The following is a 20,226-nucleotide window of genomic DNA, read 5'->3' as shown; positions in this document are numbered from 1 at the left end:
TACAGACTCTGCTCCAACCTGCCTGGACTGTTCCATGAGAAAGCTTCTTTCAGATGCTTTGTTCTTGTATTTTTGGGACTGCTTTTTGACCAATGACTGACAGACTAATGGGTCATAATCATGTGTCTACCAGGATTCAAGCACTCCTTGTTTTTTATTCTTATACTGTATTTATCCTTTATAATAATGTTTTGGGTTTTTTTTGTTGTACCAACACCATTTGGGTTTTTTTTTGCACCTTAATTTGGCTCTTCTAGCACCACAATTTGCACCTTATTGTCCTTAATGTGTGAGCTACTGGATACCTTGAATTTCCCCAAATGCATGACTAAAGTTTCTGTGTATCTATCCATCTATTTGTCTAAAGTCACATGTTCACATACTGTTTAAAATCCAAATGAGCTACATGCTATGGGAGACCTAAAACAGCTTTCTGGGTGCACTTGTGTTTTTACGGCTGCGTGTTCTTAGCGAATTACTTGACTTTTTAAATGCCTCAGGTCAGACTGTAAATGGTTTTACTTTTCTTCATCAGGGAATGAAACAGAGAAGAAACAAAGTGAGGGCAAACTCTTCTAGATTAACAGACAGAAACCCATGGAAAACCAAGAGACAGAAAGTAGGACAGAGAAGTAAATACAAGCTGTCCGATGGAGAACTTCCTCCATTCTTCAGTGGGATGGATGCAAAACAAAAATAAAAGAAAGCAATTAACCATCAACACATTTGATCAATTCTCATCTTTTTAATGATGAATGATTATATGGCTCTGTGCCCTCATTTGTACCGGAACAGCAGCCGCTAATGTTTTTTTATTCCTTCCTCGTGTGATTTGTTAGTAGAAGCATCCTCGGTTCTGACTGAGAGTGAGCGGGCCGCTGATGTGGCTTAAATATTTTCCAGTGTTTGCATTACTGTACCTGCAGAAAAGGCTGTGAAATGCAATGCGCCATGTTTATGTGTAGCTTGGCAGCCTGCCGGTGCTGCTTGGAGGGGAAATGAAAAGTGTGTGTGATTTTTTTTTTCTTTGTGTGTGTGTGTAGCAGTGAGAGAGAGGATTTTGTTTTGTTTTTTGTGAGCGTGTGTGTGTGTCGCTCCATGTGTAGTGGGTCTTCCTGCCGTTCTGTGATCACTGGCATATTTAGACTAATCATTGAAGAGGGGGAGCATGTGTCTCCATGAATATGATCTCGGGTGCTGCATGCTGTTCGCCGGTGTGTGTCTGACCGAGTGTGTGCGCAACCACAACTCGCACAGGGGGCATAAATGTCTCAGGCTGTGCTCGCACACGTGTTGGTGTATCCATTTGCAGGAGGCAGACGCACACATGAACGCATGCTGAGATGTATTGAGGTGAAGAAGGGGAGAGAGCGGCGAAGTAGAGGAGGTTGTTTCTAAATCACAACCAGAAGTTGAGGCAGAGGCTCAGATTGGGGGGTCGGCGTGTTTGAATGTGGAGGTGAGGAGTGGGGAAGGGAAGGACTCGGGTGGAGGCAAAGAGGGATGTGAAAGAAAATAACTCCCACTCCGCCTGCAAAACAGGAATGAAACAGTAAGCATGTTTCACCTCGGCCATTAATCCTTTCTTACGCCGACTGGAGACCTGCAGCACAAAACACGAAGAACGGAGGCATCTTCTTCTTTCTCTTCGTTCAGATCGCTCCATTTTTTCCCTCTTCTGTCTGTTTCTCAGTCCTTCCCTTTTATTCGCTCTGTTTCCCTCCTTCTTGTTCTTCTCTCTGTTGCTATCTCTGCCAGCCTTTATCTTCATGCCTCAGTCTGTGATTGTGTGTGATTGTGTGTGTGTTTCTCTCTCTCTGTGTGTGTGTGTTTCTCTGTGTGTGTTTCTCTCTCTCTCTCTCTGTGTGTTTCTCTGTGTGTGTTTCTCTCTCTCTCTGTGTTTGTGTGTGTTTCTCTCTCTCTGTGTGTGTGTTTCTCTGTGTGTGTTTCTGTGTGTGTGTGTTTCTCTCTGTGTGTGTTTCTCTGTGTGTGTTTCTCTCTCTCTCTCTCTCTGTGTGTGTGTGTTTCTCTGTGTGTGTGTCTCTCTCTCTCTCTCTCTCTCTGTGTGTGTGTGTTTCTCTGTGTGTGTGTCTCTCTCTCTCTCTCTGTGTGTGTGTGTTTCTCTGTGTGTGTGTGTCTCTCTCTCTCTCTCTCTCTCTGTGTGTGTGTGTTTCTCTGTGTGTGTGTCTCTCTCTCTCTCTCTCTCTCTCTCTCTCTCTCTGTGTGTGTGTTTCTCTGTGTGTGTGTGTGTGTTTCTCTCTCTCTCTCTCTCTCTCTCTCTCTCTGTGTGTGTGTGTGTTTCTCTGTGTGTGTGTGTCTCTCTCTCTCTCTCTCTCTCTCTGTGTGTGTGTGTTTCTCTGTGTGTGTGTGTTTCTCTCTCTCTCTCTCTCTCTCTCTCTCTGTGTGTGTGTGTGTCTCTCTCTCTCTCTCTCTCTCTCTCTGTGTGTGTGTGTGTGTGTGTGTCTCTCTCTCTCTCTCTCTCTGTGTGTGTGTTTCTCTGTGTCTGTGTGTGTCTCTCTCTCTCTCTCTCTCTCTCTCTCTGTGTGTGTGTGTGTGTGTGTGTGTGTGTGTGTGTGTCGTCCCCTCTCTGGTTCTCTGTCTGTACATACCAGTGCTGTGCTATGCTGGCTGAGACTATGGCGGGGATATTTCTGTCAGCCTCTATTTATTTATTGATGGCGATGCTGGTGAGAGTTCACCTGCCTACACGTGCGCCTGTGTCAAGAGAAAGTGAGGTGCTCTCTGGAAATCTCTACCTCTTCCTCCTCGTCCTCTCCATCCTCTCCTCTCCATGACTCTCCTCCAGAGTAAATATTTGTCAACCTCCGCCCTAATGACAGAGCGAGGCCGACCCAGGAAGTGTTGGCTCTCTGACCTCCGGCCGGGAGGGAACTACAGCTTTCAGTCGTGCTCTCTGTCTTGTATCATGTGGAGGATGAAAGGCTGGTGTCAGTGAAATGGAAGTTTAAATCATCCCTGAAAGAGCACCTCCCCGACGCCACTGTCTCTGACAAGCGGCTATGAGCCAATGCTGCCTGGCTACATAAATAGTTTGCAGAAGCAAGAATGCAAACCGAGGACATTAATGTCAGACGTCATTGTATGTTGGGCCCCGCTGAACTCTGGGAGCCTGTCGACTGGTGGTCCGGAGGTCAGCAGGTCCTACTAAGGCTGTTTATCTTCCAGTGTGACTCCCAGGGACAGACAGGCAGTAGAGCAAGTGGAGGTGGGATGGTGGGGAGGGTGAATGGAGGCAGGTATGTCAGCAAAGTGGGAAACATCACCTTGTTAAATCTTGGAGGTGTTCAAGTCGTGTGTCCCTCTATGTCTCTTTGAGTCCCTTTCCCCTCTTTTTCCTTTGCGTTTCCTCCTAGGTTCAGGTGAGCGATAATGCTGGGTTAAGGTCACGGTGAAGCTGGGTTTAACTACCTTGTAGGTTTTTATAGCTGAGCACTGGAATTCATCTCCTGACAGCACTAGTACATCTATAGACGCATTGTATTGGCAAACAGTGACCTCTGAGGCTGAAAAATGAAAGCTGCAGTTCCTTGAATGTCCACTTGAGGCTGCCTCCAAAGGCAAGCCAATCCCGATAGAGCCCCATGTTAAAAAGTCCACTTTTACAGCAGAAATTAACATGTTTACAGCCTGGTATCAATCAAGGTTCTGGTTTATACGACCAGTTTCCCCAGTCATGACAACTGCACAGCAGATGAATTATTATTTACCTCATGTGTGTAAGTTCTATTAACCCTCTAAAGTCTTATCTTACATTATTTCTCACTGTGGACTTGTTTTTCATGGAAACAGCTCAACCATGGCTAGAAGGAAAGAGAACTTAGAGATGCGTTTTGTGCAATTTGACCTAGTGATAATGCCAAGATGTAATTTTTTTGTTGTAGTATTTTTCCAAATGTCTTCCAAGGTGTTACCAGTACTTGAAAAACCGGTGGTTCTACATGCTGTAGATATTTAACAGCTTAGATTTTAACTAAATTTCCGTATTTGTCATGTATTGCTTTGCGTATGCACAGCCTGCACTTCAGCCGAAAAGTCCATGAATGTTTGTTAAATGACCATCAGCCGCAGTTGAGTCACTAATGGCTTCTTGGTTGTGCAGAGGAGCACAAAGTGTTTTGTTTGTGTAACAGGATTTAGTGCAGATGCTTTATTTTTGGCAATTTTTTATATGAAACACGTAGAATAGAGTCATTTTGATGAAAAGTTGTGGTTTTAAGCTTAGTTTTTGCTATGTTTTTCAACCAAATGGCATGTCATAAATGACTAGTTTGGGCCAGACGAAAGTCTAAAATCCAATTATTGACACGGATTGATAGTTAATGATTTTCTCGTGCCGCATCAGATAAAAGGTACAAGTTAAACCAGATATCTCAGCTCTGATAAGCAGATTCCATTGTTGAGCAGCTTGATTGTAGTTTATTGGACTTTGACTTCTTTTCACCAACCAGGAAGTCACAATACACTTTCCTGAAACACAACCATCACATTAAAAAACGTTTGGGCTTGTATGTGGAGAGTGTGACTGTTAAGGGCCTCATCCACATAGAAATGGTATTAGGAGATGGCGTGCATCAGGATTTGGGTGGTTTCATCATTTCCAAGGGGAAACCCTGGACTGGGAGGCTTTCATGAGTGTTTTTCCCCACATAGCTACTCACATTTATGGTTTCTGTGATGCTACATGATGAACATAGCAGTTGAAACACGTGTACTGACTGAACTGAAAACGCTCATAGGTCAGCTAAAGTAATAGCAACTGTCAAGCTCTTTTTCCCCCTTGTTACTGAAAGAAACCCCCCCTTCCAACCCTTGCAGCCCCCCGCCATCCCATTTTCTCCTTATCAGTTCCCTACAACTGTGCCAGCACTCTCTTACATCTCCTCCCTTATTGGTCGACTCCCTGTCTTGATTTCTCCACACTTTCTTTCTTCTTTTCTGATCTCTTTCCTTTTCCTCTTTACGCCTTTCTCTGTTTCTTGCTGCCTTTCTCCCTCCTTTTTTTTCTCCTCTCAACATGCCTCCAGACCCTCAGAGAGTTTCAGCAAGTTCCACAGACCGTCCATTGTCTTGGGAATGTGGTTTTCTGTCTCCCCTCACCTCCTCCTCCTCCTCCTTCCCCTGTCTGGTAGGAGACAAGGTTAGGTGGTGTTCAGCTTCTGGGTCCTCGAGGCCACGAGTTTAAAGACTATAACCTGAGTAACCCCAAGACCTGGACCAGGACAGGTGGTCAAGCTAAACCTAGAATTAGCAAACACTCTGAAACACAATAACACAATCTTCTTGAGTAATAAAGACTTCTTGTAAAATTATGTTCAACCAACAAGTTACATTGAGTGAGAAGAATTTGCTTTTCCTCTGCAGTCGAATCCTGAAAACAATTTAAGTTATTAAGTCAACTTCATTAAGTTACCTGAACTTTTTACCTCAACTAACTCAAAAAAATTGAGTTTAAATTGTGCACAATTTTATGTTGATGCAACATAATTATGTCAAGCCAACACAGGAAAATTATGAGTAACCCCAAGACCTGGACCAGGACAGCTGATCAGCTGATCAGGCTAAACTTGGTGTCAGGATACACTCAGAAAAATGACTTTTGGGCTTGACAAAAAAGGGAAAATAACACAATATTTCTGAGCTATGAAAATTCCATGGAAATGATGTTCAACCAACAAACTGCATTCCCTCTACAATCAGATTGATCTTCATTTACCAGTTTTAACCGCCTGAAATTGTCCAGGCATGTCAAGATAGGAGTCTGGACTTTAAATCCTAAAAAATAAGTCATGAAGCCAATTTCATTAAGTTACTTAAACTTGACTTTAGTTTTAACTCAACAAACACAAAAAATTGAGTTTAAATTGCTCACAACGTTAAGTTGATGCAACATTGTTATGTTAGCACAACTTATCAAAGTATTGTTTGCCACTTTAAAGGTTTATCTAAGTCATTAAATTCAGGTTCTTCTCTTGCAAACATGCATTTAATTAAGTGGTGGAAATAAATCCCTTGAATTACTTTTTTAGAGTGTAGAAGCAGAAATCCAAACCATGTCTATTCGAGTAAAATGTACATTTAAAAATGCTCACGCTGATCAGATCTGCACACTTGCAACTTAAATATCTGGATTTGTTGTCATGTGAATAAAAGTGTGATTATTTTGGCTTAAAAGCAAAGTTTAGAGGATCTTAAAACAAGACGCTCAAGTGCTCAGATATGAGAATGTTTGCCCAAATGTGCTGCAGCTCCAAGATAGCTCTTACTATTTATGCATTAACGTGAACAATTAGAATATCCGTCACTGTGAGAGTTAAGGCTTCGTGTGAATTTCTATATTTACCCTAAACGTTGATCTCATGAGTTGTGACTTATGAGGTGGAGGTGGTCTCCAATCGCGGTACCTCTGGGATACAAAATGGAAATTGGTAGCCGTGTGTTTCACATGCCCAACCCCCCAGTGTCTGGCGCTCAGCAGGACTGCTCCTCTGGGAATGCCGTCTTCCTGCCTGGCCTCACATAGATGCACTTTAAAATAGAAATGGGGTGAGTGGATCAGACTGGCGTGAGATGGTTTTAAATGTCTGCTGCCTTTCTGTTGGTTGCTAAACATAATCGTCAGACACTGAAAATCTCGACTCGGCTGCGAATTCGGACTGAATGCCAAATGTGCAGGCGTGTATTGTTACAGTAGAACACAGTAAAAAAAAAAAAACTGTGAGACGTCTTGGACTTTTCTCTTTTTTTCTGTTTACTCAATTCATTTTCTTTATGAGGACATTATGCAGAATAATACGCTGTAATTCTTTAACTCCTCTGCTAAAGACGCCTCCCTTCGGCTTTGAGGTCCACCGCTTTGCTTCAGGCGCTATAGAATGTACAGTCGACTGTAACTCCCCGACTCGCTCCGTTTTTTATGTTGGCACTATATGGTACCACCACTTCCCTCTCCTTTTCATCTTGCACCTTCTCAGAAATAAAATCCAGTTGTGTGAGAATAACATGTGGAAAAGAGAAAGTGAGAGAGAGAGACAGAGAGGGGGGGAAAGGAGTAAGCAGGAGAATATGAAAAAATGCCAAAGAATAAGGAGGAGGTAGATATTGCTAACAAGGTTGCCAGAGACTCTTTTCATTTTTAATAGTCCCGTAGGAGGTCTGGCTGATAAAGTGTTATGTTATATTATTAAATCCTGGCAAAGTTTGAGCTGCAGCCGATTCCAACGGTAGCACTTGTGTCTGTAGGTTAGACAGACTGCATCCAAATGAATGGACAGGATTTCTTTACATCTTTTACGTTCAAGTAATCATTTATTATTTGTAAATAAACTCAAGTGGTAATGTTTTTGAGTAAATACATTTTCTTTAGGTATTCTTTAGTTGGGTCAGTGGATAGTTTTGGTTAATTTTTTGACATTTGTACATGCAATATGCCTGGCCAGAAGTAGACGAGGGATGTTGTGACTGGTTGTAGACAAACCAATGAAGAGACTGCAATTTTTTTCATGCAGAGTTAAAGTTGGAACCAGAGGCCACCAGTATTTTTTGCTCACAGACCTTTTGAATCCCCATTGGTAGGTTTGAAAGGCATGTTTTGTTTCATAATTACACCAACTTTCAGAGGCAGAAACTTTAAGGATGTGGGGAATTTCCGCTTTCCAATGGTCCTGCTCTTCCGGAACGCACTAAATGTAAGCTTAAAATACCTTTATTCTACATGTCTCAGATGGAAAATCTGGCAAAAATCAACCGTTTACTCTGACAAGATTCTGCAAAAAACTAAAAATTCTGCTCTCCGTGTTGCAGCCAATAAGCCATTAGTGACTGAGTTTGGTTCAAGAGTCACATGAGAAAAATTCAGAGACTTTTCAGATGAACTGCAGGATGTACAGAGCAGAGCAGAAAGAGGACAGAGTATGCAAAGAAAAGTAATAAAATGTAGTGCATAAAATCAGTGATAACACCTGTGGACACTTTGAAAAATGTTTTGCGTGTTGCCATTTTTATCCATTTTTGCAAAATAAGCAATAAAAGACCTTTCATTTGCTCTTTTTTATGATTAGTGACATGATAACTGTATCATACTGCACAGAAGGGTTAAGCTTTGAATTCTCTCTACTTCTAGTCGTGGTTGTGCTGGTTCCAAAGAGTTGCAGGATTTTATATTTGAATGAAAAATGAAACAGGAGGAAAGAAAAAGCAACCTAGAAACTGCTCGGAGTTTAGGGGGTTAAAGTAAGCGTTCTCTCAGATTGTCACGGATTGTATCATAAATAGCAACTTAACAGCATGTTCTATTCACCGTATTTTCATTGTGTCACCTCTGCTGTAAAAGCTGCATCAGTGTTCCTGTGTAATGCGTATATATTACAGGTGTCTGAACGCGTGTCTGTGTGCACATTTATATTATGTGCTTAAAAGAAAAGCCCACAGTTGATTTATCTACTGCTGCGTTTCATCATCAGTCAGGGATTTTCGGTGCATTCCTGGAGTCGTTTTTTTAGTGATTAAGTGTTCATAATTTACATTCCTTCAGTGTTAGCAGCTTTCCCTCAACTTGTCCCTTAATTACATTACAGTGGCTGTGAACCTGTTGCATGACTGTGTAGGAGGAAGAGTAAAAGATGGTGGGGCATTTCTAGCTAAAAATACAGAGCAAAAAAGCAACCCATCGCCCGGCTGCGTTGCATTGTGGGCTACAGAGGCCGAGGCTTCCGCTCCACCTTTGTGATGGATTTCTCTCTCTATTATTGTTGAGCATCGGTGTAAAAGGGCAGCTGATGAAAGACAGTCTTGCTCTTTGATTCCGAGGTACTGGCACGAAGCAGCAGATGTGTTACACCGCTGAGCATTTGTTTAGGTTTTTTTTTCCTTTCCGCTGCGAGGAAAAACAATGAAATAGACGCAGAAATGCAGCATACATCAGCTTCGGTAACGGTGTCAGAGGTGTCAGGCGCCTGCACACGTTTATGTGCGTCATCAGCTGTGAAGTGAGATGATCTACCTGCTCAGTCTTGATCTGCAGCTTTCTCTGACCTGCAGAGGTGAACAACAGCCGTTATTTCAGATGATGCAATAAAATCATTTTTCCTGTCTCTTTCCGACTCTCCCTGACAAATGCTTGCACACCTTTCATTCTCCCACTGTATTCTCCACATTAGGCTTCATCTCCGAGCTCCGAGCATTCTATTATTTCCTAATTAGCAGCATTATTAATCTTCAATTAGGCATATAGCTTTGTGCGTGTGTGAGTCGGCCTCTTTCATTCAAAGCGTGTGCATGTGGGTGCGTCGTGACACTCTGTCCTCTGGTTCTCTTGTGGCTTTCCACCCAACACCAACTGGCTAATGAGGGAGTGAAAGGCCACGGGCAGATGTGTGGGTGGGGGTTGTATATCGGTGTGTGTGTGTGTGTGTGTGTGTGTGTGTGTGTGTGTGTGTGTGTGTGTGTGTGTGTGTGTGTGTGTAATTAAAGAGAAGTGCCTGCAGGGGGGACCTGTGTTAGAAAGGGTCAAAAAGAGAGCAGCAGGCCATCGCCAAGCTTTGGTCATTAACTACCGACACCGCCAATAACGGTGTGTGTGTGTGTGTGTGTGTGTGTGTGTGTGTGTGTGTGTGTGTGTGTGTGTGTGTGTGTGTATGTGTGAGTCAGGAGGCCAACTACTAAATTACTTCACATCAATATGCATTTTAGGTGTGTTATTTCCAGCACATTAATATCCTGTTTTTTTATCAATTGATGTAGGGATTTGGGCTGCACAGTGGCTTGGTGGTTAGCACTGTTGCCTTGCAGCTAGAAGATCCCCAGTTCATGTCTCGGCCTGGGATCTTGCTGCATGGAGTTTACATGTACAGATGATGGATGGATGGATTTTTGTTTCAAATGTTGATTGCATACTCTCATAGCACCAGAGATTTTTGAATTGCTTGTTTTGTACAACCTAAACATATAACTTTACAGTGATGGAAAACAAGAAATCTTGATACTTTAGAGACTGAAAATAAATAATATTGGCATATATTGCTTAATAAGTGATGATTAATTAATGTAAGTAGCTGCAGATTGCAATTGAATTGATTGCATTGTAGCATTAAACCACTGTTATGTGAAGTGAATCTCTGATTTTTCTGTCACAATTCAATGTTCTGTTGGAAAATCTTGCATCCTGGCGTTCATGTGAATGTTACTTTGATATGTACCACCCACCTGAACATCCCCTAGCCACATCACAAAATCTACATGTCTCATTTCAAAAGTGTGCCAAAAATAAACCTGTTGCTCCAGCCAGATTCTGTGAAAAATACAAAATTCTTCACTCCTTGCCGCAACAGGGAAGTCATTAATGACTCAATTGTGACCAAGAGTCATGTGACAAAAATTCAAACCATTTTCAGGTGAACTGCAGGTGGTGTTGACGCAAAACCTTCCCAGAAATGAGCTGAGGAAGATGATAAAGAGACCAACTTACCGACTCCAAACTCCTCCAATCCCATTCAATCGAGCATGTGCTGGAACACGCTTGATCTCAGAGCATAAGACATTTTCAAATTGCTGTGTTTCGTACCAACAATACTCTAAGACACCAAAATATAGCAGAAAGTATACTTTGCAATGATGGTGAACACGAAAGCGGAAGATCTTGACATTTCAGAAGCTGAAAGTACAGATAGTTGTTATTTCCTTGCTTGATGATTAATGAAAATACTTGCAGATTATTCATGGTAGCATTAAAATCGCTGACAGGCGAATTGAATAACTGTTTTGTTGGCAACAGCACTCCTCATGTAGATAAAACAACCATCGCACCACAAACTCTGCCACGGAATGACTCAAGGAACATGAACAAGAGCCTCAAGAATCTCATCCAATCCAGCATCTGCAGACAGGTGGCATTAATGTTGTGGCTGATTTGTGTATCAAAGAGGTAGATTAATAACTTCTAGTAGACGTATAGTTTGAGTTAAAGAAAAAATGTGAAATTGTAATAACAATAATGACCAAAGTCACTGATCTCACATCTAGCAAACTAAATCGATTAACCAGATATAGAAAAAACGCTTTTGTTTTGGGCATGAATCCAAAAGTGAACACACCTGAAATAAAAAAAAAACTGTGTGTGCATGACTATAGCAAGTACAGTAGGTCAAAGTTGAACTAGTCGGTAAACTTTGCAGGATGTTTTCAACAGACAGTTAGTGTTTGCCTTTGTTCTCTCTCGCATATTAGATCGACTGAATCCTGTTTAATTCCTTTGTGATTGTGCGGCTTCTCATGTTTTGTCCCAGCAGACTTTTTTTGTTGATGTTGCCTCGTTTCCCAGCAATTAACTTTCAAGTTAACTCTTTCGCCGTCATGGTTTTCTAGTTGGAATCAAGACTCCGGTTATAATAAATTGGAATTATCCTTGGACATGTGAAGGCTGGCTTGTTGGAATGTACATTTTAAAAGTGAAACCAGCTTTTAATCTTTCTGACTTCTCAGTGTTTCTGTTTGCTTGTTTTTCTTTATTTATTTCCCGCTGTTTTGTCTGTCATGTGGTGTCTATCCCTCCCTTCATTCTGTCAGCTGCCATCCACAGAGAGCCACCACATCAATATGATGTTTACAGGAGGCAGGTATTGACAAGCACAATTGTCTGTGTTTCGGCATTTGTTTGTGTCATCTCAGAGCAGTTTTTTTTCAGGTGTTTGTACGCATACATGTGCGCATGTGTGTGTGTGTGTGTGTGTGTGTGTGTGTGCACCCGGTAATGTGTTTTCTCTCCTGTCAGCCGGTGCGTGTGGAGTGCCATAGGTTGATTGGTTAGCCTGAGAGGCAGCAGCGGGAGTTAAGGCAGGTGCTCCGGGGCAGCAGGGGGAGAACCGGAGCGACGTCCCCCAGAACACGGCGCCTTCCCTCTGGGCTTCCAGCTCGGAGCGGTGCCTGGGTAGCTGGGAGGCACCTCCGGGGCTCCTGGGGACCCCGACGTTGGGAGGAGATGCTTCGGAGACGGAGGAGGGAGGGATGTGTGTTTGTTTGTGTGTGTTCTGTGGGGGGATCCCAAGCAGATTTGTTTACCGGTAATTAATTCACCTGATTGACATAACAGCTGCTGGAGCTATGGGAAGGCGTGTGTGTGTGTGTGTGTGTGTGTGTGTGTGTGTGTGTGTGTGTGTGTGTGTGTGTGTGTGTGTGTGTGTGTGTGTGTGCTGTATATACAGTGTGCATACTCACCGTGTGTGTGCACATTTTCCTGCATACTTGTGCCATGGAGGGCATTTCCACGTCGCAGGGTCAGGAGCAGCGTTTGTGGCAGAGCAGGCCGGCAGCTCTCTGTTTTCCATCGATTAGAGCCGTCTGTCGGCCGGCAGCCCTGCTTACACACTCCTGCCTCTCCGCTAATCTTTATAGAGTTGACTTCGCTGACAGAGTTATTGGAGCACTTGAAGAGGAGGAGAAGGAGGGCCGTGACAGAAGGACAAATGGGGGAGTCGAGAGGAGAGACGGTGACGGCGGTGACAGTAAGGAGTGGCCGGAAGAGTAATTCCTGGTTAGGTTTCCATGAGACACTGCAGGCCCAATGAAACCAGCAGTTTGTCTGCAAATCAGTCTGAAAGCACCAGAAACACACAATGAAGTATTCATCTTTGCTGGAGACACATCTGTACATACACATTCCTGCCTGTGCCGGCACACACGTCACATTAAACTGAACTATCTCCTTTTTTCTGATAAAGCATCACTCCTTCTTTGTAGCCCTCACACATCAAGGACAAGTTCTTTACATTAACAATTTCAATCCGTCTGCGTTTTCAGAAGTTGGTGCCTTTTTCTGTGCAGCAGACAAAGAGCCAGAGAGGCAAAGAGAGGTTGTAGCAGATACAAACACAAGCCCTTGTGTGAATGATGTCAGTTGGATTGGACTTGTGAACTTTATGTTTCAGAGCCTTAGGGTAGTGGTATGGATGAAACACAGGCTCCTATTCACAAACACGCAGCCACTAACAGGTCTGTGTCAGTGTTGTTGTGGCCAGCAGGTAGCAGTGTGTTGGCCTGCTTGTCTGGACCCAGATAACAGCAGATCCATTACCCCCTGGAAGCCGAGGTCTGATCACCGGACAGATAGAGCCGCTCACTCACTGTCTGTGGGCCCAGCCAGCTAGCCAGCCTCCACTACGGAGCTAACGAGGATCACAACCAGTGGCCAAAAGGACTGCAGACCCCTTCTGTTAGAGGAAATTATCAAATACATGTTCCATGATAATGCCTCATTCACTTCATGTGGGAGGGGAGGTGCTGATGGGGGAGATTGTCGTGTTTTTGCCCTGTATTGACGTCATCGGATACATGAAGATTCCATCAATAAACACCAGCAAAAAATAGGAAAGCATGCATTTAATGATCAATTCTTAAACCGTGACTAAAAGATAAATCGCAGTACATTCAGAGAAATATTTGCTATCTTGCTTGGAGAGTTACATAAGCTAGCTGTTTCCTACTGTATCCAGTATTCATGCTAAGCTAATCTTACCAGCTGCTGGCTGCAGTTTCGTATTTGCAATAAAGACACGAGAGCCGTGTATCAATCTTCTCATCTAACTTTGGGAATAAGGCAAACAAGTGCGTTCCCCAAAATTGTGCAATTACTGTTTTAAACAGATTGCATCTTAATCTTATAGACATTCAGGAAGCAAGGGAACACCTTTCAATGTGTCTCTTTCAAATCACTCACAGACATAAGAAGGCATCAATGAGCTGATCTCTCTGTGGGCAAGTGGGGAAAAAATGTATATGTTTCCCACCAAGCTAAATCCAGGCGCACATCAGAGAGTATAGTACAGAGAATATCAAGGAGGAGATGGACTGAAAGGTTTACATTCTGAGAAATACTGAAATGATTCAGGAGCTGTCATGTAGCGATCGTTAGGTTAAATTGGCCGAAGAAAAAGCTTGTTTGGAAAAGATGATATGCGGTGAAAGTGATTATCGGTGGCTGGTTTGGTGGAGGTGGAGAGAGCTTAAAGGAGGAGTGTGAGGAGTTAGCACCGAGCAGGCATTGTGTATCGGGTTTGTTTGTGTGCAGAGGGAGAGAAAAAGGAGGGAGATAGCTGTGTCAAACAGTGCAGCTATCAAAAGCCACAGGCTGCTTTAAACTCCACGTCTGTTTCTTTTTCTTATTTTTTTACTCTGCTCTACCTCTTGGTTTCTCCCTCTCTCTGTGTCCCTCTCTCTCTCTCGCTCTGCTCCCTGGCCATGCTGATGATTGACGGCCTGAGGGTTTTAATGGGCACTGGAGAGCAGGAGCTGAGGTCGGGGTTGTCATGGCAACTAGGAGAAGGGGCCTTTTGCTGCTGCTTCACCTGAGAACTGTGGAGCCTCGTTGACTGGCTGAGGCAGGCAGCCACACACACACATTCGCCACACATATACGTACATGCCAGCACCACTTCCATTCACTCTTCCTCCTCCTCTTTTTCCCTGAGATGCCCCGCCGTCCATCCAACCGTCTTCCTTCTCTCATTTTCATTTCACCCTCCTTTCCTCTATCTCTCATCCTCTTTTTTCTCTTTTTTGTATTTCTCTCTCTCCGCGCTGATCCCTTAATGCTCTCAGAAACACAACAGCTGGTTAACTGTTTGCAATTGTGTGCGCGCACATGTGTGCAAATATACTGTATTTAGCCTATTGTTTTTGCTGCTTATTGTTCGATAAAGGCTCACAATTATTACGGGGTCAGGGGACTTGGGTTCCCAGTGTGTTTTGTAGAAACATTTGGAGAAAAAGAAGTGGCCTCATTGTAAAGCTGGTTTTATACAATGTGATGTCTGCTATAGAAACAAGGACGCAATCCAAGAGGAGCCTGTAGGAACCTTGACATGTCAAAATAAAGGATGGAAACATCCAAGAAAGCAGCAGCTCTTTTCAGTCTTTTTAGTCCTGAAAGGTTTGCAAAAAACCCCCCAACATATTGTCATTATTTTAACAGTCACATCTGTGTCCAGCAAACATGTTCTTTTAGGTTCAAAAAATGATATTTAGATTGGGACATCTCTGTAGCCCCAAAATGCTTCATTTATTATATGTTTTGATGAATTCTACCTTCTCCATAATGCAATTTTTATAATGCTTCAGTTAATTCTACTCATTCTAGACCATGCTGATTCAAAACACGCATTTTCATCTTGTTTTATCACATTTAAACCTAATATTGGATCAGATCGCTTCAGTGGTGCATACACTAAAACACAGTAAGACCCAAAATCAGCAATAGAACAACACAATTTTTATTTTTGACTGTATGTCTTCTATAGATATTCAGCCACAATCCAGGAGGAGCCTATAGGAACCCTGACAAAATCCAAGAGAGCAGTCAAGCTACACACCAACAAGCTCCTGTAAAGAGCAGCAACTCCTTTTTCACAGTTCAGTTCTCTTAGAGTTGCAGGATTTGCAAGAATATAATCATATTTCATATTTTAACAATATTTTAAATCATGATTTTAGTGCAAGTTTTTGCATTTCTTTTCTACCAAAAAAACTATCTGAAGGTGATTTTTGCTTCACCAAACAAGCTGTTATGTTTGGAGAAAGTGATTTATAGGTCATTTATAATATGCTTTGACATATTTTACCTTAATCGTATTGTAATTTTAATAATATTTCAGTTAATTGTGCAGGCCTAGTCTAACTTGATTTTTATCTTATTAGACCTAATAATTGACCCACTTAGGTAGTACTTACGATAATGCACTGACCCAAAAGCAGCCACAAAACAACACGACCATTTTTTGACTGTAAGACTGCTATAGAAATATGGACACAATCCAAGAGGAGCTGATAGGAACCTTGACAAGTCATAAAAAGTATAAAAAGATGGAAAAATGCAAGAAAGCAGCAGCTCTTGCTCATAGTTAAGTCCTCATAGGAGCTGAAAACTCCATATTATCATTATTTTAACAGTATTTTAAGTTAAAGTTTTAGTGCAAATGGAAGATTTTGCATTTCTTTTCTCACTGAAAAAAAAAAAATATATATACATATATATATGATGTCATTTTTGTTGAAGACTGCACCAAACAAACATGTTCTATTATGTCCCAATAAAATTATTTAAAGGCTTGGGCATCTCTGTAGCACAACATTTCTTCATTTAAAGTATGTGTTTTGACGTATTTTACCTTGACCATGTTGTGATTTGATCATATTTGAGCTAATTGTGCAGCTCTAGTCTACACTGATGTTGAAAGATCCACTCAGATATGTTGAGGTGTCACATATGATCCCCAAACCAGCAAGAAAGCAACACAACTTCTTTTCACTGTATGTCATTTGGATGTGGTGCAACTCTGGTTCTTGGAGGGGTTTCAGTTTCTGGGATGGAGACTTGTTTGGCAATTTTTCCCTCAAACGTAGTTGAGAAAAGAAGCACGGGGAAGAGATGCTTTCAATCAGTCTGTGTTGCTATTCTTTCCAGATTATCAGGCCACAAGTAAAAGGCAGGAAATTATACATATGTGTCATAAAATGTGTATTTTTCCTCCACGACAAGCTTTCAGGTTATCAGTGAACCCCAGTAAACCGTTAATTCTGCACTGACAGCGAGTTATCTGCGCGCTCCTTTACTTTGTGGTTCGGTCTTGACCTCTTCCTCAAGCTTGTCTGCTGTGGAGGCTGGAAGGAACTGACACAGGTCACACATAGACCGAGACATAGTGGGCTGTTCTTCACTGTCCGACCTCTCTTCACCCTTCCAGAGAGCTCCGGCTGCCTCCTCCTCTCCGGTTTTCCAGCTCCGTCTGTTTAAATGTCTCCCTGTCTCTCTCTCTAGCTCCACTTTGTGCTTGTGTCTGACTCCGGCTGAAGTCCATGTCTGCTGGTCTCTCATGTTGTGTTCAGAGTCCCACAGATTCACACCCTTTTACCACAGTGTGTGTGTGTGTGTGTGTGTGTGTGTGTGTGTGTGTGTGTGTGTGTGTGTGTGTGTGTGTGTGTCCTGCCTCCTGGCCTCGGGGCCTGTTAGTTAGTGTCTGGGCCGTGCAGGTCAGCCGAGGCATGGAGGGATTGTTTGCAGTGGAAGTGAGTGGAGCTCTAGTTACCGTGGGGGAAGGGCTGCAGGAGAGCGAGTGCATCTGTACGTCTGTGATTGTTCACCAGGAAACAAATGTTATGGAAGTAAAATGTTGGCACTATCGAGCCTTTTCTGATACGTGATTAAGATGTGGTTGTGTTCAGCCACTTGGTTAAGGACGGAGAAAAGCTGTGGTCATTGGTTAACGTTTATTTTTACACCTATTCATCCTCCCACAGGTAACACATCAAGGTCGCCAGTCAGGAAAACATAAAGACACACTGTAAAAAAAAATCCTAGAAAAAAAGTCCTGTAAAAATCCAGCAGCAAGGTGACATAAAAATACCTTGAAAATGGTGGAATACTGTAATGTTTTTAGCATACTGAAATAAAGCAAAACAGGGTAATTTCATGGCCACACATTGTAAAAGAACAAATTAAGTTTTGTAAAAATAAACATTTTTTTACAGCTTTGGCCTGGTTTTTTATAATCAACGTGTATATTATTAAAAATAGACAACAACTTTAATTTACTGTTTTTAAATCCACAATATACATACTTTATATAAATATAGCAAATAAATAATATTCTGAGCTGTTTCTATTTTTTAAAAATGTAAAATTATGGTCAGACATTGTAAATTACCATTTGTATGACTGATAGCAATGTTATTGCTATTTTGTAGGTAGTTAACATGTAAATGAATACATTTGTTTCAATGATTTTTACTGGTTATTGTCTGTAATTTAACAAAAATAGTCCCAAACTGTAAAATAACAATTAATGAAGAAATTTAATATATATCTGTCCTCAATATACACATTTAATTAAATAATGGCAAATAGCTGTAAAATAACCATGTTCCCAGCTGATTAAAATACAATATATGGTGTAAATTATTATTATTATTATTTAATAATTATTGTTAAACATTGAAAAAAAACAGAACTAAACAAAAAACAACATTTGTTAAACTACAGATTTTTTGGGCTTTTTTTTATTTTTATTTTTTACAGCAAACGTCATTTAAGTTGGGTGTTTTTTCAGTAATTTTGTCAGTTATCCAGTTAGTTGTCTGCAATTCACCAAAAAACAAGGGAAATCTATAAAATAACTATCTATCTATCTATCTATCTATCTATCTATATTTTAGAACTTATAGTTACAATCTGTTAAAAATATTGCTGTGTAGGTTGCTTTTTTACGGTGTTTGTCGGTGTGGTATGTGGCTACTTGTAGCTTTTTAAGTGCTCTTCCAATATATTGAGAACATTCTTTATAAATCCTTTGCCTTAAATTTTCCTGAGTGTAACTTCCTCATCCTTCCTCTCATTGCCATGTCCATGTGTGAATGTTGACTTCTGACAAAGCAGTCACAACCAAACACCGACTGTCAGATTTGCTGCCTCAAAAGCAAACCAGAGCAGCAAGTGTCACATCTGTCTCCTCCCCGATGCTGAAAATCATTATAATTGAGAGGAAAGATGAAGGAAATATTGCCAGAAATAAAATTGGAGGCCACATTCAAACAGGGGTTGCATGCCAAAATAAAGGCTGTTGCATAAATCAAAGATCATGATGCTGATTTACATGTTTTTTTAGACATCAGTCAACCAAAACAGTGTCAAACAAAAATTGAGCGAAGATGAACCTCTTTCAACTTTCAGCCATTAAAATGTGTGTGACACATTCGTATCCCATTTTTAAGTTCTGCTGAACTCACATCTTCATCAGATATCCACAACTGCTCCATTTGCTCCACAGAGTGAAACCAAGGTTGAAGGTTTAGTTGTACATAATTTGTCTCTTTCTGGTAATTCTGCAACTATTTTAGCACCTTGCTGCTCTCTAGTTTGTCCTGTAATTGTGCGTTGCACCACTGAACAGCAGCATTGAGTAAACTTGTGTTTTCTTGTGTTTTTTTGCAGAGTGCGGCCGCTGCCCCCAGTCCAGTGATGGGCAACATGCCACCCAACGATGGCATGCCGGGAGGACCGATGCCCCCGGGCTTCTTTCAAGTAAGAAAAAGAGTCTTTTTCTGACTTCATCCGTCACCCACCACCAGCACCAACCTCTAACCATCCACAACCCCTCCACCCCTCCCTCCACCACCGCTAAGCCTATCCTTCTGTCTCCTCCTCCTTTTTTAGCCTCTTTAGCTGTCCTAATCCCTGTCCAGATGTGTTCCCTTCTCTGTCTCTCTGCCTCCGTCCCATATGTCCACGCTCGGGTTGTTAACTCCTGCTGCGCTGTGTGAAGCTTCAGAGTTTTCACTGATATGATCTCAAATATAAGATATGTCTTTTTACGAGTGGAAGTGGTGGTAGGTTTGGAGAGGAGAGGATGGAGGAGAGGAGGCTATTTTCTCTGGTTTGTGTTGCTTCACTAATTCCTCCTGTCATCACTGTTCTCTGAAGGCTGTCTCGGAGGCTGACGAGGTCACTCACACTCTCTCGTTATGCATCACTCTCCTTTTCTGTCTTGTATTCAAACACGCACACACAGAAGCCTTATTCGACACTTTGACCCACATTAAACTGGTAACACTTTCAAAATTGAGGTTTTAAAATAACTGTACACCCTACACCAAAAGATGTTCCTGGAATCACTGAAGGTGAACTGGAAATTTGATTTTCATTTAAAACCGCCCCTGTTTCTACAGTGGATAATTGTTTAAGTGAAAGAATAGTTACACATGAAAGTCAGCTGCGAATATTAGATTTTTTTACATTATATCAGTAGAAGACCAAGCTTTGGTGGCATTTTAGGAAATCTCTTACAAAAGGTGCAAAAGTTTAGATGTCCTTTGATAAAACTCTGCACATGTGACATTTGTCTTTGCCTGGAGATGATCCGTTAAAGGAACAGTTCAACATTTTGAGCTTGTACAGTTAAATGAGGAGATTGATACCACTCTTCATAAGCTGGTTTTCACAGAGTAGCACAAAGTTTGGAGGAAGCAACCAACCTGACTCTGCCTAAAGGTAATGAGTAACATCTATTAGCATCTCCTAAGCTAGCTACCTCTAGTTCTGTCTCCAGACGTTGTGCTAAACTACATTAGCCTGCAAACTAAATGCTAACATGAGTAAAGCTCCTGCAAGATTTTTCTTAACCAAAGGATTGTTTTCTTTACTTCAGTTCTTTATCCCCAGTTTTAATG

General features: G+C 41.8%; 1 protein-coding gene across 2 annotated transcripts in view; it reads left to right on the top strand.

The window, feature by feature from the left end:
* ssbp4 (single stranded DNA binding protein 4) overlaps positions 1-20,226 on the top strand; it is a 105,859-nt gene that overhangs the window by 59,994 nt on the left and 25,639 nt on the right. For both annotated transcript variants that reach the window (XM_035946822.2, XM_023267263.3), the window contains exon 5: positions 18,992-19,081. In XM_035946822.2, the coding sequence (XP_035802715.1) occupies positions 18,992-19,081 (90 nt within the window). The remainder of the gene's footprint in view (positions 1-18,991; positions 19,082-20,226) is intronic.

Source organism: Amphiprion ocellaris, chromosome 2 (genome assembly GCF_022539595.1).
Source record: "Amphiprion ocellaris isolate individual 3 ecotype Okinawa chromosome 2, ASM2253959v1, whole genome shotgun sequence".
Taxonomy (NCBI): Eukaryota; Metazoa; Chordata; class Actinopteri; family Pomacentridae; genus Amphiprion; species Amphiprion ocellaris.
Note: the sequence above shows the minus strand (reverse complement) of the source record. Positions and strands in the feature narration are given on the sequence as shown.